This window comes from Anguilla anguilla, chromosome 6 (genome assembly GCF_013347855.1).
Source record: "Anguilla anguilla isolate fAngAng1 chromosome 6, fAngAng1.pri, whole genome shotgun sequence".
Lineage (NCBI taxonomy): Eukaryota > Metazoa > Chordata > Actinopteri > Anguilliformes > Anguillidae > Anguilla > Anguilla anguilla.
The window spans coordinates 20,987,540-21,015,209 of NC_049206.1; the positions used below are offsets into that span (position 1 = coordinate 20,987,540).

The 27,670-nt window shown below is 47.6% G+C and overlaps 1 protein-coding gene across 1 annotated transcript; it reads left to right on the forward strand.

Moving 5' to 3' along the window:
- The first annotated feature begins 589 nt into the window (after nucleotides 1-589).
- prkci (protein kinase C, iota) lies at nucleotides 590-27,100 on the forward strand. The gene is made up of 18 exons (XM_035423579.1): nucleotides 590-936; nucleotides 12,474-12,595; nucleotides 15,726-15,815; nucleotides 17,116-17,166; nucleotides 17,759-17,844; nucleotides 18,461-18,595; nucleotides 18,934-18,991; nucleotides 20,026-20,081; nucleotides 20,608-20,784; nucleotides 21,558-21,655; nucleotides 21,820-21,906; nucleotides 22,331-22,466; nucleotides 22,629-22,716; nucleotides 22,964-23,089; nucleotides 23,355-23,434; nucleotides 23,532-23,621; nucleotides 25,143-25,258; nucleotides 25,449-27,100. Exons 1-18 carry the CDS (start codon nucleotides 857-859, stop codon nucleotides 25,534-25,536), a joined length of 1,764 nt encoding a protein of 587 aa, XP_035279470.1. The 5' UTR covers nucleotides 590-856; the 3' UTR covers nucleotides 25,537-27,100.
- Nucleotides 27,101-27,670: the final 570 nt, after the last annotated feature.

Genomic DNA, 27,670 nt, shown 5'->3' on the forward strand with positions numbered 1-27,670 from the left:
TAGGCTTGCTTATAACTACAGTGCATATACAGCACTGCGTCAAGCCTGGACTTGAGCACCCCGTGAGTCTGGTTCTACTAACGTACATTTACACGACCTAGCATGCATTAAATGCATGCACGATAGTTTCGCTAAAATCTGAGTTAATTAAAAACTTTTATTTAAACCATTTTGTCAGATCTGCCATTCGGTGAACGGTAACAATTTAACAAGCTTCGCAGACATTATAACCTAAAGAGAAAAACACGACTTGAAATCCATGTGATCACAACATAAACATATTTCAAATAGCTGCGCATAATCAGCGTCAAGCTTTTTCAAATACGATCTATTTGAATGAAGACGTCTTGTATAAAGTTACGCGTAACTTGGTATAATCGGAATGCTGGTGAGCCCATCCATACCGCCAGCGCAGGGTGTCTCAAAAATATTTAGGCATTTTCTGTTTTATATCAGACTAAACAGACCTGTCAGATGTAACTGTGGTCATTGTAATTGTTTATTAATTAACAGTTAATTATATGTTGGGTTTCTATTGTTATTTTTTGTTATACCGAAACGACGTTAGTTCCCCCTAGCACATTCCTCTATTGGATTGGTCGGTTGCGAGGCCTCTACAGTCAGTAGGGAGTGTTTTGGTGTATCGGACCACCGAAGTTAGTTCTTCTGTGAGGGGTTGTTAATTAAAATATTCGCTGGTCAGTTAATCTGCAGTCACACAACACTGCGAGCGAAAGCCGACTGAACGTTTTGACGGTGTGTACACTTCATTATACAGAAGAGGGGATTTCTTCTGTTAGCTTACTGGTTAGCTGGCTAGACATTGTAAGTAAAGCTCGGAAACCGAGAGCTTGTGATGCCTACATTGCGGGACAGCACTATGTCCCACCCCGGCGAGAATCCCCATCAAGTCCGGGTAAAAGCCTACTACAAAGGGTAAGTGGTAACTGGTGATTATGTAGTCTAGTTGTGTGTGTGCGCTAAAAGCATTATGATTATTTTCACTCGCTTGCTATTTTTAAGTAAGACTATGCTTACCATAGTTATAAGCTAAATAAAGTAGACAGGTGAAGAAGCTATTGTATTGTACATCATTAGTTAGCTGACGTTAAGCTAGCTAGCAAGCAAACGGTGGACTGACTGACCACAATTGAACTAACCAGTTGGCTAACTCCGATAACAGATAGTCCAGCAAGTTAACCTCAGTTTGAAATCCACTCACAAAATCCAGCTTTAACTAGTAGGAAACGACGGCAGTGTAACTAAAAGTTACTTTAGCCAGCTAGCTGACGTTGAGTAGGCTGCTCGCTAGCTGACTGGCTGAATAATAATTAGAAGTTAACTTATACAAGTTATAGTCAGCTTGCTGTAGTCACTCGCTTACGAAAGACAGTTAACATTGTGTCTACGAAAATGCATTATCATGTCAGAGCCTAATTTAAAATTGAATGTTAGCTAACTGTTAACGTTACTGGAATACATATTTAATACATTGCATTAGCCAGGTTGCTAGCGTTATGGGCAGGTAGCTAGCTAGATCAGCTAGCTAATCCATTAGTCTACATGGCAATGATGAGGACTAGCTAACTAACCTATCGCATTATTTGTAGCTAGACTGGTTAAGCTGAAATCTGTAGTTTTGAGAAGCACGAAGCTAATTTAATATACTTATCTCCAAGTTAACTGAGCAATTTGCCCACGTAACCTACGTTTTCGAGCTGACCGCATTTGTCTGTCGAAACTAGCGTTGGGTAGCTGACACCTGAGTCAAAATAGCAAGCAGTAATGCTAGCTAGCTAAGCTAACAATAATAATGCTGAATGATTAGTGAGACTGTTGTTAATTTAGCTTGTTAGTGTAACCTTTGCAGTGTAATGTAGCTTAAGTTATTTCAAGAAGTGATGTCGCTAGGCTGGTCATTCGGCAATCGATGTCAGTTTTCTTGGTGACATAAAGTTAATTAGCTAGAGTGGTTTAAAAAAGACAAATCAAGTTGAGTTAAGCAGACCAAAAGAGATATTGTTCATTCCTGTGTATCAGTTAAGATAACATTAATAGCCTACATTTAAAATATAAGTTACCCGAATTTATCTAAACGGGTTGCATCTGAGTAGTTACTAAACACAATTTGTGTTAACCTAACCTATGCCCCTAATCGAGTGTTTGCGCATAATTATATAGCTAGTAGAACATTTAACTGCTGTTCTCTTCTGAAATGACGGTCATTTCTATGCATAACGGGGCCACTAGGCGACTTAGGCTAAAATGGTCTGGGCTGCGATTATTAGATACCCGATACTGATACTTGAAAAACTTGTCGTACTTGTAACTTCTGCCAGACTTGCAGGCCTGCTCTCTTACCTCACACCCCGGTAGTCTTCCTTTCTCACCAGCATGGAAGCATTGCCCTCAAAACAAGGCATGTAAACTATTTATGAAATAACCTCTGAAGAATCTGAACTACGTCTTCAAAGGAGCATGGTACCTGTGAACATTTTAGCTGCCAGTTAGTCAGATGTAATACTGGTAAACTGGTCGAATTGCTATTCGTTTTTTCATATATGTATTTTTAATGAAATTGGATTATTTTCTTATATGCTGAACAATTGTATGTTTTGAGTCAAACTGCAAGCAGTTCTGTCACTAGCTCACCTGCGGGTGTGTTTGTTTCTTTAACTTCTGGCGTGTGTCTACCAGGTTATGACATCCCCGACATCGTGGCCACAATGGGGTCTGTAGAGACTTCATTGCAGTCTGCTGTGCTGCTTGAGTGGCAGACATGTTTCCTTAATTTGTTCCATCTGAGCTCACAATTATGCAGTTCAATCAATTATTCACTCTAATTAACAAAGGCAACATCGTGCTTGGGTTACTCAGCTTTTCACTTTGATTAATAGATGTAGCGCATGGCTACCTGTGTTAATTTAGCTTAAAATGTGATACAACTGTAGGAATAAACACAGATCGAGTAGAATCCAGAAGCATCCTCACTGGCCTGTCGCCTTGCACTAGTCTGGAGTATGGAGAAGCCTCTATGGCAGGGACAGAACAGACATACTCACCATCACCACCAGACATCTCTGTAGCTCTTGTGGTGTTTGCTTACCATGTTAAATGCACCTTTGTAAGTCCCTAGGCTTATGTTCTTGTGCAAAATGACTGAATTGTAAATTGTATACTTCAGGACATACAGAATGATTGCGGTTGGACTCTGGTGTAAGCTGGTTTGCTAAGTTGTCAGCCTGGAGTGTTATTAAGTGTTTGCTTTGCGTAGCGGCGTTGCTTACGTAGCAAAGGTACTGTCAAGCTCAGCAGTGTTTGATGATCTGACAGACAGCCTGCACCTGATGACTTTTCCCCCCCAGATAACACAGAGGTTCTCTATGCAGGATGAGCTCCGTAGTCTGAAATCAAACCCCGACTGTGCCAATGACAAGCGCAACAGGTGTAATTGGTCTTTGCGTTGCCTGGAGAGGGAGGGTTTCGGTCGGCTTGGTATTCCCTCTCAGCATCGCGCCGTCTCCGACTCGTCCGGTCAATTGTGTGCCCACGACCTGGGGCGGCCGCGGCAGACATGCGGTCCAACCGCACAGAGACCGCACGGACCAACCGCTGAACCGCGGAGCGAAAACGAGCAGCCGACTGCTGGATGCTGTTTGACGGAAGAGTGCGTCTATACACGCCCTCCAGAGATAAAAGAGGATGTTACTGTGAGAGGTCTACAGCTGTTACTGGTAATCCCCAATTGATAACTAATAAAAATACTATTAAAAAAATGCTAGGCATGCAGCTGTCAGTTTGTTTATAGATTACTCCATTAATTTTTTTTTTTGCTTGATTAAAAAAATATTGTCTTTGGAAATAACACTGAACTATATATTGACACAATGAAGGGACTATACAAGGAACTGTACAATACACTGACAACTATTTGAGGTCTATAAAATTTATCAATAAAACATTCTAAAAAAATTAATTACGTTCGGTGAAGGGAACAAATTTATTTGTTACCAACGTGCTGTTCCAGTCATTTCCCCGAAGTAATCAGCAGCACTTGTTCATTGATGGGCACTGGGAAAATGATTATACAATCTTAAATTATTTACAAATTATCTCTGTTAAAATTCAAGTTGATGTTTTTTTTTTGGAAATTTTTTTTATTAAAGTCTGATTTCTACAGTATTGAGACACAAGTGTGGTATACTGGCTCTAGAACTGGTCTTGTAGGTTTGGAATTCCAGGTTGGGTAGCTGCTTCGTTGCCTTCATCAAGATGCGTAACTTGAATTTCTTCAGTAAGTGCAGCCGTGTACGTGTACATTACTTTGAACGTGTAAGCTGTGTAATTCACTGTGAAATTAGGGAATATTTTAGGCACATTAATAACAACATGGTTACTTTTACTGGAAGGAGTGTTCATTTCTTGCCTGAATTTGAAGGGCTCAAGGGATCATCACTCCCTCACCTTTAAATTGGGAGTATACTTGCTGTGGCTATGAACTTTGGCTAGTTTGTACAAATGAATTGACAGTCAACTTGCCCATTTTATTGTGGATAAAATGACACTCTGCACTGACTCTGCACTCTGCCACCCTGTCCCTACCGGCCGAACTAGCGAGATGCTCGCACACCAACGTAAATGCAGAGGTTGCCAGCTATTGTCCGTTCCTTTACTCCAGCCTTTATCTGTTTCTGTTTTTGGTGTGCCACACGTTTTCACTTCCTTCAGTTCCATGTTTCCTGTGGTGTCTCAACCGCAGAATCTGAATCTGACTGCGTGCGGCTAAACAAACAGGCCAAAGCCGCAAGGAGCATACACACATCCATATGCGCCGCCGTGTTGAGCCGCGGTTCGATTTCGGCTGAGTTGGGCTCCTTATGAAGCGCGCCCACCTGTAGCCTCTCGTTGCTGACGGCTCTGTCTGGAGTGGGGCTGGGTTTGAGTTTGGGTCTGATTTTACTTGTGCAGCGAGAGTGGCATCACTCTTCAGCAGCCTGCTGTGAAGTTTTGAGTGGGCTTCTTGTGGTACGAGTCAGACCTAGACTCCGGGGGGGCATGATGGCTGACCTGGAACATGTAGGAAGTAGGGCACAGCTCAGCTAGTGACGACCAGAGGCAGCTCCACGCACCAGTGAAGCACGTGGGCTTATAAGACTTTATCCTCTTCCACTCTACTTTCAGGAGATCTGAATGAGTGCATATTGTAGTTTACTTCTCTTTAAATAGCTTTGATGATGAGATGCTGAGAGTTCAGCCTACTTGCTGAAGGCATGGGAAAAGCTTCTTTTCCACACTTGCAAACAAGCGTCGGAATTCAACTCGTAGATGCCTGCACTGTGTCTATAATTATATTTGGCAGAAGCGGCGGGTGCGGACATGGTTTGAAACCAACAATTTAGCCCAGTGTGTCGGTAGACATTTCTCTGAGCCGTTTATAAACGCACAGTGGCTTTAGCAGGCAGCCTGCTTCTTTCAGAGGGTCTTTAAAACATGACCGGCCAGACGCTCGCTCACCTCTCCAAGCTCCTTTCCCACTCCCATTTCCCTATACTTTACATTGAGACATTCAGCAGACTAGAGCGGCTTGCACATCTGACTTATTTTTGGACATGCAATCCATTCGTGATGCTCCTGAATATTTTTAGTTTAAGTTATCTTGCTCACAGACACAACGGCGATGAGCTACCCGGGGATCGAACCCGCGTCCGAACGGCACGCCGCGCTGCCATCGATGGTTCCGTTCTCCCCCCGGCAAGCTTTGTGGTCTGCGCCTGCTCCCTTCTCATATCCCCCCCCCCCCCCCCCCCCAAAGTTATCAATACTCTCTCTAAAAAACATAATAAAACAGCAGGTTTATGGAGAAGGAGAGAAAGGGAAAACAAATTGGTCATTCAGAATAACTGAAGTAGGAAAGGTAAGATAAGGAAAGGGGAGGGGGGCGGGCCCTTTCTAAGGAAGAGCCGCCCGCTGTCAAGAAGGCAGCGGGAGAAGCGAGTGTCCCTTTCGCGGAACTCTTCTTCCTCCAGGTGTTTTCCAGTCCAGAACAGTGGTAACCAGGCGTGTTCCTGGAAATCTACCATTCTGTATGTTTTCTCTCCAACCCTTACTAAGCACACCGCATTCAACAGCTTGAGATCTTGTTGAGCTGCTAATCAGTAGTGCCAGGTGTGCCATAACAGATTTAAATGAAAACCTACAGGATGTTAGATCTCCAGGAACATGGTCGCTTACCACTGGTCCTGAGGATCAGAGGGTTGCTTTTTGTGAAGGAAAAGCTTCCCTCCTGTCAGGGCCTCAGGCTCATGGAAGGCCCAGCAGCAGAGCCCAAACCTCCCCTCTGGCTTTCACTCTGGCCTCTGAAATGCAGCGGAACTCCATTCCGGCTCAGTACAGCCCCCACAGCAGCTCCGTGTAACAAGTGCAACTTTCACACATTGCGTAAAGTAAAACAAAAGCTTTCGAGACACTCGCAGAATGGATTGGTCACTATGAATAGGTAGAGTTTTCTTCCCCCATATGGAATCCTAAGTATCATTTTTTTTTTCTTTTTCCAACACATGGATTCATGTTGTATGAAAACAGCATTGCCATTTTGTGGTGCACTGTTTTACTGTTTAATTTCAATGATCTATTTGAGTACATATGACTTTGGTTAACTTCATACCTGCACACTAGTCGCTTTTCGGCGAAATTCGCCATTTTGAATCCAAGATAGGTCATTTGTGTGATTCGTGTAGATCCGATGAGTTTTTTAAATTGGGGGTGGGGGGGTGTTGGCCACCGAAGGTTTTCGCCACAATCAGTTACTAGTAATGAGCCAATAACTGTTACACCACCGCCGTTTGTGGTGTTCACTCGCTGGGTGACGCTGTCATAAAATTTTCCCCGACCGTGAAGACTGCCTTACTTGCTTACATTTTGGATAGATGTGGCTCGTAGGTAAATCCGTCGCTGTTTCGGTCGCAGCAGTTTCAACACAAGCAATATTGGAAGCGCTATCCTAAAATTTCTTCTTACCGTGAGTGCCTGACCCGCAAACATAGTAATGTGTTAATACTAAATTTCACGACAACGCTAGCTAACCTTTCGAAAGTCACGTTAAACAAGTAGAAATTAGCGCCATCAGCGGTGATTAACAAATCTAAATCAAAAGTATTTTAATAATGGATTTGCAGGCGTGGATTTCGAATTATTTGTATTTTCTTGTAGACCATTAAGAGCAATGGAGAAGAGCCAACATCCTAATTTTTAAATTGTCTGTACCCACCGCTTACAGCAAAGTGCTAGTTATTTTTGGCTGGACCGCAATAGCGGGTCAGTCCTCAAAACCATATACTAGGTTTTGACCTGGTCTTGTTTTTAAAGTGAAAGAAAACCACTGGGTGCCCTAGTGACGGATGCTGAGCTGAAAAATGAGCAGGCAGAAAATCCCATCAACTGATTAACGTTATTATTGGTGCCAACTTGTTTTTAATTATTGTGCTTGATTAGAAATGACATATTACTAAATATGATAGAGACAGTTCTCCTCAATTAGTTTAGATGAGAAAAACATACTATTTGCGTCGCAAAATTGTGCACGTTTCAATCTACATTAGCATATTAAAAACTGGATAAACGTGCACACTCCGAAAATGTTCATGGCAAAGATCTGGAATACGCAGATTTTGTCATTTGAACGAGCACAGGTTAGATGGCATTTTTGAGTTTATAATTTATTTTGAATTTATTATTATACTATATATTTATCTTCATAGCATGGCGTGACGAAGGAAACTGTGTTTATCTACAGTTGAATTATTCAGATCGTGGGCAGACTTGTTAATCAAGGAAAATGATTGAAAGTCAAGACTAATAATCAGGGGAAGTTTTCTGCCTCCTCGATTTTCAGCTCAGCAGCCACCACTGTGCCTTAAGTTAAACTAGGCTATCAGTACTAGTCAATTCAATAATGTGTAATAGAACACACCTTGCCACACCATATTTCCACTATAAAAACTCTCTCGCTTTCTCTCTCTCTCTACCAAAATATAACATAAGCTGTGTTTTCCATTTGATTTGTCAGTTGTTGTGCATATTGTGTTTTTGTTTTGTTTGATCAACTTTATTGTATAGTGGATGCAATGCGTTTTAATGCAATTTTGGACTCGGCTCTGCACTCTCTTGACTTTTTTTTTTTTTTTTTTTTTTTTTTTCCTCATCAGTTCAAGTGCCCTGAACTGATGTCCCCCTTACATTACTTTTGTAATGTAAGGGGGACATTAGCAGCAAGATTACATTAATTCTAGGGTGAGTTTTCCCCTATATCCTCATGCTAAAATTTACTGTAAATCCACATTTTAATGCTGATATTTTTTAAATTTTCTTCCCGGGGAGGCATGCCCCCGGACCCCCTAGGGGGTTTGCATCTTTGTCACCTTTTTCACCCCTGATGAGTTTGCAGGTCTGTAACTTATCCTTATCATCTTATCCTTCATCCCTTCTGTTCTTGAGGGTGTATGTTTGTTGTACATAAATATGATTGAGAATGTTATTTTGAATAGATTATGTGTTGTTTGTGAAGGACCCTGCAGGGGGCGCTGGGCTGACTGTACCCCCTTTTCCTGTTGTTCTTCGTATTTGGTTGGGCACTATGGTGGCCAGGTGAGCGACTGTATCTCTGGCAGTGCCGTGCCAAACTGTCACATTGATCTCTGCGGGGGGTAACGCCAGGGGCTCTTAAACCCCCCACACCTCCCATGCACTTGCAGATGATGAGTGACCTTCTGTTCAGCAGATGGGGCTGGGCAGGGGGGCTTTTGGTAGTAGGGGTGAATTAACCACTTTGCCTCTCTGGCTTTATTTTTTCTGGGAAGAGCTTAGCTGCCTGCCAGCCAGAAACCCCACCTCCTTTCCGAAGTGCTGTCATGGCAATGGCAGTTCATTTGTGATGTCACAATGTGGGAGGTCAGGTGGGTTGCCAGACACTTTTTTTCGTCTACAAAAGCTCATTTTCATGTTCACAGCACGGAAGATGCAATTATAATAGCATTTTAATTCAGTTACTCATCAGCCAATGTCTCGCACACGGTCCAGCCTCATTTACTCACCAAAAACTCCCACTTGTTAAACAAAAATGCTGATGAAACTATCCCACAGCGTCATAGTATCACCATTACTCACTTTAGTTCCGCACCGTGAAATTCAGATTTTGGAGACCAAAGCCGAGCGATCATTGTTTGTAGAATTTTATCTCGAGAGAAGGCGTCTTGATTTTAATCACGTGAGAGAATTTCCCTCACAGGTACAGGAAGTTCCAGCCGAAAGGTTTCCCTTTTGTTTGAACAGTGTGTAAACATTAACATGGCTTCTGTTTGACTCAATGGCGGTTTTAGTTGTGTAAAATGAACCAGCTCAATGTAAATGTACCGGCGCTCTGTTCTGGCATGAAGAGTAAATGGGGTCTGATGGCCCAGCTGTCAGATTAACAAGTTCCTCATGGTACATCAGGAATGGAGGGGTAAAACAGATGACGGAGAGGAGAACTCATAGCCCACATGCCAACACACATACATATATTATTATTTCTATTATGAATGTATTATTGTATGTTATTTATGACATGGTACTAGTTCTCATTTACTGTTTTTGGGCTTTTTTTTTGGTGTATAGGAATTCCCTGCTAAGTTAAATCAGGTTAACTTGGGTGTATTCTCCCAAACAAAGCAACACCAGTTCATTCGTAGTAAATTAGTGAACATCGATCAATTTAAATGGATATTCAGAACGGTTTTGCCTTTGTTCTCCTTTTGGATATGAAATGGTTCTACCAGTTTCTACCAGTTTGCTAAAGATCCTCACTTTGTGCCCTCCTGCTCTCCAGTTTGCTTGGCGTTTATCGAGTCTTTGCTGGTGGGCGGCTAGATTTCATGAGGTAGAATCAGGGATGGGAGGTGGTTCCTAACCTTGTCTGGTAATGGCTCGCTTGGCTTGACTACCAGTTGCCCGCAGTCTGGCGTCTCGCTGCCTACGTCCGAGAGGACATGCCGAGGCCTCGAATGCCCCTCGCAGGGCTGGTCTATCGGTGCTTGGAGCGTCCAACCAGAAGAGGGGGCGTCTGACTGCAGGCTGCAGGAGGGCGGAGCCTGATGTCAAACCCCACCCTTCGGCATCTTTATCCCTAGTCCAGTCAAACGCAAACGCAGAGCTTCAAAGGGCGGAATTGTTTTAACCAATTGCACGCATCACTGAGTGGGATAGGATGTCCAAGCACTACCTCCCGCATCCTGGAGTCAGATGTACTTGGACCAAAAGCTGCTCCGGGGTTTTGTTTCCTGAGACTCGAAAGGTTCCCTCTTAGTTAAAAAAGAAAAAGGAAAGTGTTTGTATTAGCAGGGTGCTTTCTCTGGAAGGCCTGAGTAATTGGAGTGGAAAGAGTAGACGAGACGCCGCAGTGCAGCTCACAGATGAGGCTCCGGCGGGGAAACAAAGCCCTGGCCAGCGCCAGCCGCCTGCACGGACAGCCCGCCGTATCTCCGTTACCGGCGCGGGCGGCATCGATGATTTACGATCCCGGGAAGCACGGGGGGGAAAGAGCTAGGCCGGTCCCGCGCCAGCTACGGTCGGCCTGTCGGCCGGCGCCAAAAACTCGGGCCGCCGCAAGATGGAGGGAGAGGGAGAGCGAGGAGGGCGGCGTACGCGGACGGCTGACGGCGCCCTGCGCTCGTGCGTCAGCGCGGCGGGGGTTCTTATTTTCTGTCCCCGTGGGGGTTTTTTTTACTGGCGCGCTGAGCCCCGCCCGCCTGCGCCGCCTGTTATTGTCACAGTAGCCGGGAAATTAATTCCCGTGGGAGGAATGTTTGGGCTCTTAACGAATGTAATGGTAAAGCGCGTGTGGGAGCCTCCCCGGAGGTGCGGTATCCTGTCATTATCTACCCGCCCGCCTCCTGCTGAGCTTTCGCTTTCTCATCACCTGACCCCAGCCTCCCCGGGCTACAGTAACGGCCAGACGTGTGAGGGGCTGTAAAACGCAGGCCTGTAAAACGCGTACGCGCGCGGTAAAATAACAAAAAAAACGGCTAGAGGCCTTCCACCCTTGACGATTGTCTCGTGCCTTGCGGACGTTTGCCGGTCAGAAATTCGGGGGTTGTGAACGAATGTGGGCTCAGAACAGCAGAGGTGTGCAGGAAGGGCTAGTCGCTGAATCCTGTTGGGTGGAACAGGACCGGGAAGGTGAATGGTGTGGCCACTCTGGACGTGTTTGTGCCGAAGTTGTGGTGAAAGGGAGCGGAGCTGTTACAGCACACCTTATAAGTAGCAGTCAGTGCAGGCCGTCTCACAGCTTAGACCTCTCACTTTGTGTGTACCTCTCTCTCTCTTCCTGTCTCTCTCTCTTTCTCCTCTTTCTCTTACTCTCGCTTTCTCTTCCTCTCTCCCTGTCTCTGTCTCTCTCTCTTTTTCTCTTGCTCGGTCTCGCTTTCTCTTTGTCTTTTTCTCTGTCTGTGCACTTCCGGGTCACGTCTAATGATTTCATCTCACCTGGGTCATGACCCGGAACATTCCGTGTAAAACCTCTGCCAAGCGGAACAGTTGACAGGAGGGCACAAGCTGTCGTCGTAGTTACTGTCTCTGTTGTGTTGTGGATTCTCGGGTTTTGTTAATCTGTTCTAGCCCGTCGTCGATGCCGTGAACCTGTAGGTCAGGTTCTGTTTCCTCCTTAGGAAAAAAAAGGCGGGAAGTGGAGAAGGCTGTGTTTGTTTCACAGTGCAGATTAGGGTCAGTCGTACCTGCTGAGGTCTGAGGGAAAGTAAGTGGAGATCCCTGTTACTTCAGACAGGCTGCAGTGGTGGGGGGGGGGGTAGTGAGAGAGTGAGTGCTAAGAGAGCGAGAGAGAGAGCGGGGGAGGGAGGGAGGGAGGAGGGGCGAGAGAGCCCAGGCAGGGAGGATCATGTGATGGAGTGCAGTGGACCTTGGAGCCTCGTCCCCCTTCCTGTGGCTTCCAGGCTGGGCTCTCTGCAGCCCCATCCCCCCCCCGCACCACCACGTCATTATGTGGGCTGTCTGGCACAGCATGAGGGGGGGAGGGGGGGGTGTGTGCCCCAGAGGTCAGAAACAGCCCACCATCCCTCCCACACTCGCTGCTGCTGGCAAAGGGGCTTCGTAGCACAAGCAAGAGCTAAGCTAATCGCTCGGCTCAAACAAGCAATGCAAATGGCCCGTTATAAGCTACTTGCGGCATGTAAATAATGCTGCAAGTAGCTTATGTTTCCATTTTGTCTTTCGTGTTGTTGAATGGTGTGCGTGTGTGTGTGTCTTTCTTTCTGTGATGGTTCTTGTTTCACTGCTTGAAGAACCGGACCCACTGTGAATGTGAATACATTTTCGTGACCACTCCTGTGTGTTTAAGCAAACATCCCAATGCTTACGATTGCCTCACAGAAGTATATGGATTTGGCCCCTCAACTGCCTCCTCTCTCTGTGTAATCCACCTGCAGAGACATCATGATCACCCACTTCGAGCCGTCCATCTCCTACGAGGGGCTGCACACCGAGGTCCGGGACATGTGCTGCATGGACAACGACCAGCTCTTCACCATGAAGTGGATCGACGAGGAAGGTGCCTCATCTTCGTCCTCCTCCTCTCCCCACCCTTCCGCTTTGTGGCTCTTAAAACGTTATTCGCGGCTGTCCCTGTAGCTGAAAGAGCTAATAGTCTAGTGTGATGTGAGGAACGATATAGGATTTAAATAAATGTACTGGTGTGTGTGCGTACTTCGCAGGGCATTCTCTCGAGATGGTTCACATGGCGCCGAGTGGGGAGAGAGCCCAAATGCCGACCTAGGGTTTAGGGGACATTTAGATTTTTGATGGCACACATCTTGACGCGTTTAACAGAATTGCGAAAGCGCCATTCTACCTTCATCTCAGACAGTGAAACCCGAAAATAAGATGCAAGTAGTCAATTATCAGAAAATACTGAATAGCATTACACAGTTATTTACAGATCTGCGGTGTTTGTACCTGCTGCTCTGATTCCCAATTGGCTGCATTTTTGGTGAAGCCAGCATGTGGGTGCATGGGCAGAGTGTGAGGGCAGGGTGCCCTTGCTTCCTGGTTTGGGACTGCCCCTGCTGTGTGAAGAAAGTCCCAGCACGTACATCTGTGTGTATTTTTGTTAGTACTAAGTGGCTTATGGGGACATTATCAGGAAACTCCAATAAAAGCTTTTCCTGTAAGTGGGTGTAATATCACAGTTGACTCACAGGCTCAGGTAAAAACACTTCTGATGAATGCTGTGAAATAGCTTATCAGTCAGCCTTATCCAAGGTGACTTGATGGCTTGATATTTGCTCTATGGCCCTTGTATTTCACGGCAGATTATTTAATGAAGCGGTGTAGTAAAACAGGCTTAAATATTAAATAAATATGGAGATTTAGTCTTATGCTGAGTGTAATTATTATTTTTAAAATTCATTAAAAATCATTTCATTAAAAATCATATCATTTTTATCCATTGCGGTACATTGTTACCTGAGGATACTGTATACTATATATATTTATATAAACAAATGTATAGATCATTTAAGATGTGGCAGGTTATGTCAGATTAAACTGTTTTCCAATGACCGCACATTATAATGTGTGTTTGGCAATGAACCAGGAGTTCCGCGCGCATGCGTGTGTGTGTGTATGTGTGCGTGTGCGCGAGAGGAAGAGAGAGGTATGCGTTTAACTAGAGTACCTGCGGTGATGTGACGGCTTGGCCGAGGTCCAGCTAGCCGGGAGCAGGAAGCGTGCGCGGGTCTGTAATGAGTCACGCAGTTAGCGATCGCAGGAGTTTGCCCTCCGCGCGGACGGCTCAAATGCAATTACGCCTTGTTTTCCTGCTCGGAGAGCGGTCGGAGAGCGGGCCGACACCTGCCTGAGGCCAGACGTCTGGGTTTGGGGCTGATTACGGTCCGCGCCGTTACCGTGTTGCCTGACTGGCGAGGGGCTTAAATACAGGGGAGTCTTGGAAGGGTAATCAAATGGCACGCTGAGATTGAAAGCTTCTCCAGAACTCTGCGCGCAGCCGCGTGGGCTGGCGTAACAGTCCGTAGGCCGGCGTTCAGGCCTGCGTGCCGGCCGTGGGAGGTTCTCTCGCGGCGCTTAGCGACCGTCTGTCGCGGTTTCAGCCGGAGGGTACGGCCTCCCGCGGCGCGCGGACTCCGAAAGGCTCCCTGAGACGGCTAAACTAAGCCAGCGCAACACGGCACCTTCTGTCCCCACAACCTGGAGCCAGGCTCCGAATCACTCAGTTACACCTTGGTGCTCGCAGAAATCTAATCTCTAACTCCAAAATCAGTTGACAACTTCAGGGACATACCATATTCCTTAAATGCTCCTTGGAGGAGAGAGGAGGCTCAAGGAGGAGACCTCAGGGAGGATACACAAGTGCAGCCTTTGTCAAAGTCATTTTTTTGGAACGTGTGATGTATAAATGATCCTCCTGCGGATCCGTATCTGCCACGTGTGTAGTTGACGTTGCTTCAAACTGACGCTCGAATGAGCAAGGGCGTTCCGTCGGCCTGATGCATGTTGCCTCGGTTCCTCCTTCCTCATGAGTCGCCCTTGCATCTCTTTCTTGCATCCTCCATTTGGTGGAGCTAAGGAGCGAGGAAAGGACACAAGGAAGAGATGCAAGGAGTGAGAATAAGCGATTTGGAATGAGCAATTGGAAGCCATTGGAACTTGCAGTCTCCTTGTGGATCCAATGGTCCTCAGCCCTCTAGCTGTGTGGCGTGGTACTGCAGGTCTTTGCTGTATTAAAATGAGATGTTAACATTGCAGGCTAGCACAGTTTGAGGCTTTAGAAACAAAGCTGCTCTTCCCATGTGATTTTAAGATGTTTTCTTTTTCAGTGTATGGACACTCATTCATGTCCACACACTGTATGCTTTGCTTTAACTGCTGTTGAAATACTGATTGTTAAATATTTTCATTTGTTTTACAGTGAACATGCATATAGTATTTGTATATTCTGTTTTTGTTTTGTCTTCTGTAAAGTTAATGTTTTTGTTTATCATTGTACATTTACAAACATACACATTCACTTTTTTGTTTGTCTGTGCTGTAACTCACAGTGTGAGTTTGTCTATGCTGTAACCCACACTGAGTTTGTCTGTGCTGTAACCCACACTGTGAGTTTGTCTGTGCTGTAACCCACACTGTGAGTTTGTCTGTGCTGTAACCCACACTGTGAGTTTGTCTGTGCTGTAACCCACACTGTGAGTTTGTCTGTGCTGTAACCCACACTGTGAGTTTGTCTGTGCTGTAACCCACACAGTGAGTTTGTTTGTGCTGTAACCCACACTGTGAGTTTGTTTGCGCTGTAACTCACACTGTGAGTTTGTTTGCGCTGTAGCTCACACTGTGAGTTTGTTTGCGCTGTAGCTCACACTGTGAGTTTGTTTGTGCTGTAACCCACACTGTGAGTTTGTTTGTGCTGTAACCCACACTGTGAGTTTGTCTGTGCTGTAACCCACACTGTGAGTTTGTTTGCGCTGTAACCCACACTGTGAGTTTGTTTGCGCTGTAACTCACACTGTGAGTTTGTTTGTGCTGTAACCCACAGTGTGAGTTTGTCTGTGCTGTAACTCACACTGTGAGTTTGTCTGTGCTGTAACCCACACTGTGAGTTTGTCTGTGCTATAACCCACACTGTGAGTTTGTTTGTGCTGTAACCGGTGGTGCTGGTTGTTTCCCAGGGGACCCCTGCACCGTGTCCTCCCAGCTGGAGCTGGAGGAGGCGCTGCGTCTCTACGACCTCAACAAAGACTCGGAGCTCATCATCCACGGTAAGCCGGGGGGGCGGCGTGACCCCCTCCGCCTGGCGTGCCCGCGTGGGCGCCCGTTACCGCGAGAACAGCGCCGCGTTAAAGCTGAGGAGTTTGTCAGGGAGTTATTTTCAGAAGGTCATTGTGACTTGGTCCGGCCTGCCCACGGTGGAGGGTACAGTTAGCGGTGTTGTAGATGCCCTGTACCGTTGACAGCCGGGCCTAAATGTGACCTTCAGTCCACCGAATGCTCTAACGACACGTCTGTGTCCCACAATGCCCGTGGGTGTGTTATCGTGCACGTTCTTCAGCCCTTTTCACAGCAGTACAATTTCGTTTGGAAATTAAGAAACTGAGAGAATACAATGTGCTGAAATGTGCAGTATAAAAAAAAGGTAACTCCCCAAAGTAGCCGAGATTAAATTCCCGTGGAAGGTTTCAAAATATACTCAAACCCCCCGCTCCCACCCTTCTGTGGCCCTGCCCTCCTATTCTAGTCACCTCTGAGTAGGTTCATCTCACTGACAGGAGTCATGTTATTCTGTCAAATTCCACTGAGCCCAATCCCAGGCCGCCGTGTACGACTGCCTCCCACGGGTCCATTCCTGCGTTTTTGGCCCGCCCACTCTCCGTCTCCCAATCAGAGTCTGTCTACCAGCAGCCAGTGTTTTTGGAAACACCCTTTATGTCCTGACCGACCTGTCAGTGCGCAGTTTTACCTCAGAGGTTGTGCAGTGACAGCCTCATGGAGGCCTCCATCTGGGCCCTCCTTTTGTGAGGAAAGGCTGCAGATTTCTAGCAAGCAGCCGCCGGCACGGCTCAAATCACCCTTCCCCCATCTATGACACTGAGAGATCCGATTGGCTTTCGCCGGTGGGGGCTGGGCCCCTGAGATGTTCATTAGGGCTGGAGTATACAGAGCGTGGAGGAGGTCACAGAGGTCAAGACCAAGGTGGGCTCAGTGAAAGGAAGGAGGGGCCTGAGAGCTAATGAAAGGGAATACATACAGTACGCACGCACACACACACACACACCACACACATGCACACACACAACTTCCAGCACACACACACTACGCCCAACACACAGACACACATGCACAACACACACACAGACACACATGCACAATACACGCACACACACACACTCAGTAGTCACATGCGTGTGCACCAGCACACACTCAAGCCTACGGCTCCATTCTGACACACACACCCTCACAAACACACACAAATGTTACGCACATATTTTGTGAAGCACCAGGGTGCAGAGGAAGTGAATGTAATGTTGTCCCTCTCTCTCTCTCTCTCTTCTCTCCCCTCAGTGTTCCCCTGCATCCCCGAAAAGCCCGGCATGCCCTGCCCCGGAGAGGACAGTGAGTGCTCATCCCTCTCTCTCTCTCTCTCTCCCTCCTCTCACCGTCTCCATCTGCTCTCACCCTCCAGACCTCTGAGCGTCTGCTTCGCTCTCTCACCCCCCCTATCCTCCCCCCCCCCGTACCTTCTCTTTTTTCCCTTTCTGTCTTTCCCTCTCTCTGTCTGCTTGTACCTCGAGTTCTCGCTCTCATAAACGTCCCTTTTTTTATATGCGCTGCGATGAATGTACGATTGAGCGCCGACTAATTATAACTGCCAGATTTCACAGATGTAAATACTGCGGGCCGCGTCTGAGTAATTTCTTTCTTGTTCCCCTTTCTGCCTTCCGAAAGCGCTGCAGTTCATTTGATTTCCCCGCTCGTCTTTTAAATTCGCACAGTCTATTTCCACACCCTCCGGCGGAACCGAGGCTGGTTTCGAACAAAGCGGCGCTTGCTGAACTCCGCGTAGCGCCCGGCTCGCGCGAGCGCGCACGTACGTCCGCGTGCTGGAGCGTGCGCTCGAGGCGCGTGCACGTGCTTGTGTGTACAGTAGGTACGATACTAACGGTTGAGGGCTGACCCCTGACCCCTTATCTGTAATCTTTTTTAGAGTCCATATACCGGAGGGGCGCTCGGCGATGGAGGAAGCTTTACTACGCCAACGGACACGCCTTCCAGGCCAAGAGATTCAACAGGGTGATTAACGTTCAGCCACGTTTCAGCCCCTGCAGAGCGGACCGCCAAGTTCTGTATTCAAAAGCAAGCAAACCCGGCCTGCATTTCAGCCGCAGACCCGCCGGTCCGCTCCCCGTCAGTTCTCCGAATCGCCCCCAGAGGGGGCTTTTACCTCACACCTCATTTCCTAGAAACCCTTTGCAGCTGTTTCACGGGAAAGTGCTAGAACAGTTCCAACCCTGGGAGGGATTTTAGAATTTAGAGAGTAACGATTTTGAAGTACACAGAGCTCAGCAGGACAGAGCAAAATAAATAAAAAATAAATAAATAAATAAAAATGTTAGAGCATGTGATGATACAGGCATAGTGGTTGCTATGACAATCAAAATGACTGGCAGGTATCACAAGGCCTGCTGAGATGAGACCAGTGAGTAAACGAGGCGCCCTGTGGCACAAGGTTCCATTCACTTTAAACGAGTTCAGTCTTAAGGGCATTTAAGGACACTCAGCAGATCACGTAGTCTGTTTTCCACACAGTCTGACCAACTCTTTCACCGGCTGCACAGCCAACCAATAGGAATTATTGGATGGGGGCGTATTAATTGATTGATGCCTGCGGTTTCGGTGTCCTCTCCAGCGAGCGCACTGCGCCATCTGCACGGACAGGATATGGGGCCTGGGGAGGCAGGGCTACAAGTGCATCAACTGCAAGCTGCTGGTGCACAAGAAGTGCCACAAGCTGGTGACGGTGGAGTGCGGCCGGAACATACAGGTGAGTCCGCTCGGGGGGGGGTTTGGGGGGGGGGGGGGGTCCTCCCGGGCATGAAACTCGGGGGCGGCGCTTTGTGGGACGCGTTAAACGTTCCGAAATGAGCCTTGAGTGTATTGCTGGCTCTGAGTAATCAGTGTTTGTGCGCGCAGACAAATGGCTTCCCCCTGAAGTTCCTTCACTAATGCTGTTATGCGTTACGTGTGCTCAGTCCATTGACAATGAATATTAAGTATTTGTTCAGTGTGGGTAAATAATTGTTTGGTTCAACCCCAATTGTTTTTCCTACCAGTTGAGTGAGGCTGCATGCGTGCTGACTCTGAAATGTTCTTCCCTTTCAGGAACCAGTCATGGGTCCGATGGGTCAACCGTCCACTCCGACTGATCACCTAGAGCCAGGTACCCTTTTTTCCCAGATCCGGGCTTTACTGGACTTCAGGTTGTCATGGAAGCAACCACATGCATGATTATGGGTTTCTCTATAAACCGATGGTCAGCACCAAAGGACAGGCTACTAGTATTGTCTGTAGTCAGGCCCATTCAAGAATGTCCTCAAGATGCTTCAAATGTGAAAGTTAGCGCTTCAACAGCAGAGAGACAGAACTTTCAGTGTCAAGAATACGGAGCCGAACGTCTGGTCTCCCTGTTAGGGTCGGTGGCACAACGCAGCTGCATTTTGCTTTCAAAGGGCACCCAGGGTTGTTCACTTAAAAGCAGTTTGTATCCTTGCATTGGTGGGATTGGAGGTGGCGGGGGCGGGCGGTGGCAGTGGCTCAGGGGGAACCGAGCCGTCGGTGCGTACACAAAACGAAAGCCGTCCAGGGGAAATGTAGCGCGCCGTCGCTATCGTACGCCGAGCTGCCGGTGTGGGTGCGCTCGCGCGCGGTCTCTGCGCTTCGCGGGTCATTACACGGCATCAGGTCACACGCCACTCATCTCCTTAATAGCCCCGCTCGATTTCCCTGTCTCTAATTTCCTACGCGATGCCTCGACGCGGCCGTAGCGCGGACTGTTTTAATTAGCTTTTTTTATTTTTTTTTATCGCGGTCTCATTTACATAAACGGATGCATTTCTTCCCGCCCCTTTGTTCGGGCGTCGTGCCGCTCCAGACGTCGTCGGTCGTCGCGGCGGCGGACGCGACGAACGCGTCGTTAGCGGTCGTCACGCCCCCGGGGACCTGCGTCTGCAGCGCGGCGTAACGAGTCTAATGATCACGATGAAACAATGCTAACGTGCTCAGCTGTAGCGCAATCAAGCCCTGGGGCCCCGAGGACGCTCGTACGCTAGCGGGATTAGCACGACGGTGTTTTTCAGACTCTGAGTTTGTGTGTACGTGCGCGCACGCGTCGCATATTAGCGCTGTGGCGCCATGTTGAGGGAGGTAATCCTTTTTGAAACCGCTAGTCTGACCTCGCGCCCCTTGTCCTTGCAGTCATTCCGTACAAATCGTCCAGTGAGAGCCTGAATAACGATGGAGAGGAGAAGGAGGTAAGGAAGTGACCCCTCTTCCCCCCCCCCTCCCCCCTGCTCAGCTGTTAGATCTGTGCTAAATTTCTATCAATTTTTATTCTTTTTTTTTTTTTTTGCTTAAATGCAATTTCCCTCAGGCAGGGCTACTCTCTCAGTCACTGGATCTGTCACTTTCCCAGTCAATAATGTTTTGAGGCCTGTCTATTTTGCGCATGTTAGTCAGCAAATCTTCAGGGGAACAGGCTGAAAATAACTTTGGTCAATTGATGGGGACAGACTACTAGTATGACGACTGTCTAGGGTGGACGATGTGTGCGGTATTGAGTTTCACTCAGATTGGTAATGCACCCCCTTTTTATAGTCACAGTAGGCTCATCATAATATTATGTGAATAAAAAAGTGGAGTTACGGTAGTACTTGTAGTGCATCTCTCTGACGGTCCACCTTAGTCTAAGGTGATTCGTGCTTTCGGTCACTGTTCCCGTTTAACCGCGCGGTCTGACCGTCCCCGACCGTCCCTCTCCTCCCCCCCCCCCCCCCCCAGGCCATGGGCGGCCGGGAGAGCGGGAAGGCGGCGTCCAGCCTGGGCCTGGTGGACTTCGACCTGCTGCGGGTGATCGGGCGGGGCAGCTACGCCAAGGTCCTGCTGGTGCGGCTCAAGAAGACGGACCGCATCTACGCCATGAAGGTGGTGAAGAAGGAGCTGGTGAACGACGACGAGGTGAGCTGCGCGTCGCAACGGCGGGGCGGCAGCGTAGTGTAATGGGTAAGGAGCTGGCCTTGTAACCTAAAAGGTCACAGGTTCAGTTCCCGGGTAAGACGCTGCCATTGTGCCCTTGAGCAAGGTACTTAACCTGCATTGCTTCAGTGTGTATCCAGCTGTATAAACAGATGCAATGCAAATGCTATGTAAAAAGTTCCGTAAATCGCTCTGGATAAGAGCGTCTGCTAAATGCTCATAATGGGTAAATAAGAAAACGGTAACGGCTGAGGGGTGGCCATTTCAGTAACAAGATTATGCTAATACTGGGATGAGAAAGAGCTGGTTTTTAACTGTGTCTCTTAGGTTTTGGAATTTGCTCTTGTTTCTTTGCATAAGTTTGTATCCTGCTTAAAATGGAGGCACAGCCACCAATAAGCCTCATTAACAGTGGTCGACAGCAATTGACAGGCAATCAATACTCCATGCTGTGCCTTGTATGGTACCGTCTATCCTAACAGTCAATAGAAAGTCCTCCGCTGTCTCTCTTTCTGAGACCCAGGTCATTAGCAAGGCATTCTGGGAGGCCCGCTGGGAGAAGGGGCTGACCTCCGTGTCTGTCTCTCTGGTGCGTGTGCGGTCCAGTCGGGGCCTTGCTGACGCGTCTCCTGCCTTGGGTTCGCCGGCGGTGTTTTGACGCTCGATTGATTTGCGCCTCTGTGTTTGTGTCTCCTCCTCCCTCCCTCCCTCTCCCCCCTCTCTCTCTCTCTCCCTCCCTCCCCTGCGTGCCGCAGGATATCGACTGGGTGCAGACGGAGAAGCACGTGTTCGAGCAGGCCTCCAACCACCCTTTCCTGGTGGGGCTGCACTCCTGCTTCCAGACCGAGAGCCGGTGAGGGGCGGGGTCAGCCTCTGGCGTTAACGCGGCTGAGCGCGTGCACGTGTTCTACGTGTGTGTGTGTGTGTGTGTGTGCGCGTCTGTCTGTGTGTGCCGTAATTCTGGTATGACCTGTTAGTCGTGTGTCTGATGGTAATTGTGGTATGTTCCTCTCTCAGACTCTTCTTTGTGATTGAGTACGTGAATGGCGGTGACCTGATGTTCCACATGCAGAGACAGAGGAAACTTCCGGAAGAGCACGCCAGGTGAGCTCCCGGATTCACGCCTCACCTCGGACCTCCTCCCGTCGGCTTGATTGAACCAGTCAGTGGAGTGAAGGATGTTCTCCTGCTCATGACATCACACACATTTTGAAGTCATGGATGTTTTGCGGTGATGTAATCCTGCTTTTAAACTGCCTGGTGAAGAAGTCCACGAGAGAACTTGAGCTGAAGCTTCTTCAGCAGGGCTATAGAGAGGTCACATAACATAACATAATGTAATGAGTCAATGAGTCATTAACTATGAGTCAATATAAAAGCAATGATTATGAAAAGAGGTTTTAAGATCATCATCTATATTGTCTATTTTATTTGTACACGTCTTCCCCTCACTGTCAACCGGTGTCGATCCTCTTCATTGTGTAGCTCAGGGTTTGGGATCGGAACGTTTGCTCTCCCGTGTCCTCAGGTTTTACTCTGCTGAGATCAGCCTGGCCCTGAACTACCTTCACGAGCGCGGCATCATATACAGAGACCTGAAGCTGGACAACGTCCTGCTGGAGTCCGAAGGGCACATCAAGCTCACCGACTACGGCATGTGCAAGGTGCGCCCCTCTCCTGTCTGCGTGTGTGTGTTTACACCTGCTCGTTTGTTTTGTGAGGCATCGCGGTTATCGTCACGGTATGTTGACCCAGGGAGGCGTTGAGCCTCCCGTCGGGTGTTTGCGAGGGCTCGTGGGTAATTTCGATGGTGTTTGATTGGTCAGGAGGGCCTGCGGCCTGGAGACACCACCAGCACCTTCTGCGGGACGCCCAATTACATCGCCCCTGAGATTCTGAGAGGAGAGGACTACGGTGAGTGAAAACACACGCGCAAAAACACACACGCACACACACACACACTGTCTTACACACACACACACACACAGACAGACACACACATACACACACACACACACACAGACAATGACACACGTGTGCACACACAGGCTTCCCCATTGGCCAACTTGTCCTGAAATGTCCTGTGTGCACTGGGTGTCTGTGACATGTTTCCTTTGCTGTGTAATGACCAGCGTCTGTGTGTGCTTGCCGTGCCGTACAGGCTTCAGTGTGGACTGGTGGGCGCTGGGCGTGCTCATGTTCGAGATGATGGCGGGCCGGTCGCCGTTCGACATCGTGGGGAGCTCCGACAACCCTGACCAGAACACAGAGGACTACCTCTTCCAAGGTATGCGCTGCAGATGGCAGAGTTTTCTGATCACTATTATTGCTGATGTTTAGTTATTATTATTGACATTAATAGTAGTAGTGCTGTTATTGTAAGCATAGTGATTTCAGTCTTCTGCTATTTTGGCGTCATTATTGCTGTCATATTAATTCCATGACCTCTCTCTCTCACTCTTGCTTGTTCTTGCTCGCTCTCTCTCTCCCTCCTTCCCTACTTTTCTCTCCTGCTCTCTAATGCTCTCTCTTTCTCTCTCTCTCTTTATCAGTAATATTGGAGAAGCAGATCCGAATCCCCAGGTCCCTGTCGGTGAAAGCCGCCAGCGTACTGAAGGGCTTCTTAAACAAGGTGGAGAGCTGCCCGCTCTAACGCTAAGAGGCTAAATTTACAGACCCCCCCCGCTTTGCAGAGATGATGTAACACGAGCCTTCTCTCTCCCCCCCAGGACCCCAAGGAGCGGCTGGGCTGCCACCCGCAGACGGGCTTCGCTGACATCATGGGTCACCCCTTCTTCCGAAACGTGGACTGGGACCTGGTGAGTCACCGCGTCCCGGCGTTCTCCGGCTCCCAGAGGCGGAGGGGCGCGCGTCTCTGGTCCTAACAGTGATGTGCATCTCAAAATAAGCCGGTCCGTGCGTGCCCCAGCATGTTGGGTTTATGTAATATTTCTAAAAACTAAAATTGAAGGACAAATGATCTCGTTACTGGGGAAGGGCTTTGAAGAGCTTAAAGAAGGTTAGTGTATTTGAAAGAATTTCTGAACAAGGTCATGGAGATATTTCTATCAAAATGTATCCAGGATGATTGCGCACCTGGAAGCAGGGGTCTACAGTGCTCCCATTTTAGGAGCGTTTGCTTATGAAAATTCATGTGTGCTGACTGGGGGGGAGGGGGGAGTGTGAGCGCATGTGCTAATTGGGATGCATTATCATGCTCTTAAATCTTTCAACTCGGGAGCATGTGCGCTCCTTGGAAAAAATGTTAGCGTGGAGCCCCTGGAAAGATTTTTTCCCCTCCCTGCGATGCTGTCCTGGATGTGGTAACCCAAAAGGCCTGCAGCCTGGGATACGGCGGTCACGTCCCGTCACCTGTTTGGCCCGGGGGGGGGGGGGGGGGAGCCGGGGCGGCCTGGTCAGACGGTCTGGAGGGATCGGGTTACCCTTTCCCCTCAGACACGCTGTCTTCCTGTCTGGGCTGCGTTACCGCGGGTGGCCTGCAGGTGGAGCCTCGCCGGTGGGGAGCCCTAACCCTAACCCCACACAGCCCTGCTCCAGAGCTGAGCTGCCCGTGTCACTGCAGCAGGGCTTCCACCACGGCTAATACCCACCATGTTGGCCTGACGTTACTTTACTGATGCAAGGAGAGTAGCTTTGTGAAATTATGTTTACAGCACCTGTCTCTTTGAATGTAAACGCTGGACTCTGGTTTAATTCATGTGTGGAGTTAAGGTTTCAATACCTGTATGGATGTAGGAGTAGGAGCACCATGCAGCACAGTTCATACATCAGCTGACTGTCAACCTGTATACAAATCTCCCCCTGTAGCTGGGGCTTTAATTACTCGCCATGGCACTCTGTATACTGTGTGTGATCTTTTCTTTTTCTTTATCTAATCTTTTCTTTAACTCTCTCTGCTTTACATAAGAGGAGCACACTGCCATGCTCTCCTTACAAAATCTGTGCTTTGTGTGTGTATGTGTGTGTGTGTTCATTGTATAAATGAGGTGCCTGAACAGAAGGGCTAAAACAGGGCATTGGGAGAATGGGAAATTCTGGTCTCTGAATGTGAGGTTTAAGTACTCTTTCGGTTTTCAACGGATTTCCATCTTGTTCCATCCGTCCTAGTTACCTATCAGTTAAACCATGTAAGATGAATGAGCACATACCAGCAATGGAGTTAACCATCCCTGGGGTATAACTGAAATTCCTGTTATTTAGGAAGAATATGAGAGACAGAGTTTATCTCTATGAATGGGCATCTGGAGTGAATGGGGACGTTAGGGAAGCGGTGCATGCTGGGTAACTTCTCTTACACACCTGGGTGATTTCTGTTTCAGATGGAACAGAAACAAGTGGTTCCGCCCTTCAAGCCCAACATCTCCGGGGAGTTCGGCTTGGACAACTTCGACGCCCAGTTTACCAACGAGCCCATCCAGCTCACGCCGGACGATGAGTAAGCATCGCACCCCCCCTCTCCCCTCCCCCCCCCCCCCCCACGATCCCCCCTCCCCGCTCACCCCCCACCATTTCACAGAATGTCAGTTTCTCCCTCTTCAGTTTGATGGAGAAAAGTGGAAAAATGTAATCCTTTACATTTGATTTTGTGTGTGTGTAAACACCGTTTTTTTCCTTTCCTTTCTCAGCGATGTTGTCAGGAAGATCGACCAGTCGGAATTCGAAGGCTTCGAGTACATCAATCCGCTCCTGATGTCCGCGGAGGAGTGCGTGTGAACGCCGACCTTCGCGGTTGCCTTTCCTACAGCTCTGCTCGGTCCAGGATCCTACTCTTTGGGAGCTTCCGGTTGCCAAGCCGTTTGACGTCAGCCTTCACTTGCCAAACCGATCTTACTCTCTGCCGTTAAGAACCACTAGTCCTTAAGCATACCCTTTTTATTCTGTATCGCGTAAACCCACGCAAGGCGTCCAGTCGCTGATGATGAAATGCACCTCCTGAATGATGACCCGCGAGGGTCCACTGAGGTCATTCCCAAGGTCAAAGGTCACAGGGGCAGTGAGTATTTACAGTGTACGGAAGGAGATTCCATCCACTTTCCCAACACATGGGTGTTCGATACTTATTTTATTTGTACGCATCAAACTTTTTGAGCTTATGTCATTGGTGGAGAGCTCAGAGTTCTGTAGGACGTGGTCTTTTTTTAACTTTAAGCCAAACTCGCAAGGGACAAATCTGGAGCAGAGTCTATGAATCTTCCAAACTACCTTCTACCAGCACCGAGCCCATAGAAAGGAGGGGAACTAGCCTTTTTTAAATTAGGTATTTTCTTTTTTTTTATTTAATGATGTAATGGTCTATATACAATGTACGCAGGTGTTACGTTGAGTCTGGAACCTCAGTGGAACCAGAGCGGCTCACAGTGTAGTATCTACGGTACCTGGGCCAGTCTTCAGAATGGAGCCGGCTGCTCTTTTAAAGCCAGCCTGCTCTGACGAAGCAAACGAACACTAATGTTAAACGCTGACAAACTGTGAACAGCCAGAACGGCTTTATGTCCGATGGTTACGGTGGAAATGTAGCTGCGCGGTACAGACGCTTTCACACAGGACCAAAAAAAATGACTATTAAAATACGAGAAAATTATAATAATGCTCTCGGCAGTACTCTCCGATGCGCAGCTTGCGTAGGAAGCAGTACTGGCCCAAGAGGACACGGTCTGTCATAGTTCATTTATAGAGGTTTTTTTTTGTTTTGTTTTTCATGTTTATAACGATACATTGCCTTTCCTAATGCTGTCTTTATATTCTTTATTCACTGTTTGTTTTATTTATGTATGGTTACCTGGCATTATCGTGGTTACTGGAAATTTCCGGATGTTATCTTGTCTGCCTTCTGTGCATCCTCAAGTCTTGAGTCTGAGTAGTTATTTTTAAGAGCTGAAAACAAAAAAAACGGCAGAGATGTCGCTCCTGGTGTGTACAGGCTACGCTCTGCTAGGCTACGCTAGGCTAGGACAGGCCAGGGGCATCAGGGCTTCTCTCTCGGGACAGTTTGTCTCGTCCTGCTCCCTTGGCTGTGTTTCACAAGAGCACTGTGGAAACCTGAGACTCCGTGTGAGTGTGGGCAGACGCTCTTAGCACCTCTGATACTGTCCAAACACACATACGCACTCACACACACACACACACACACACACACACACACACAGAACAAGCACAAGCACGTATGTGCTCAGACAACCACAAGGACTGCTGGACCTAACCGTGCATTAAAAGGACTGTGTTCTATGGGGATCTAACAATCAATAATCAATACCCATTAAAAATTTGATAAATTTGATACTCAATTGTCTCCTAAATACGTTTTATATCTGTACATCTGCTGTAAAAATATGAAGAGGTCACTGTAAGTGTTACTTTAAAAAATGAATTTATGTACATGCACGCATATATATGTGTGTATGTGTGTGTCTATATATATATATATATATATATAGGCACACACGTACACTTACAAACATACACATTCCATTCAGTGTGAAAATCCTAACTTGTTAAATTCACACATTTTGAAGAGGCTGTGGAAAGCAACATTTTTCTTTTGTTCGTCACAGTTTTTCTTTTCTTTTTTTATTGCTCTTTTGTCATTTTAAAACTGAGAACCAGAGAGGCCTCCTGATGACAGGGGTACCAAATTCACTTTAAAATGTAACTTTTCTGTTTAGTTACTTTAAAGCAATGTTTCTTTTTATTGTTTTTATTTGCATTCTGTTCAATGTTTCACAAAAAATTACATTGTTTCATATTTTGTTAAAGGGTGAAACCGCTATGAAAATTAAAACATTTTTAAAATCCCTAATAACATGTGACTTGTCTGTGATGGTCTCATTACAGCTAAGCACTCAGAGTT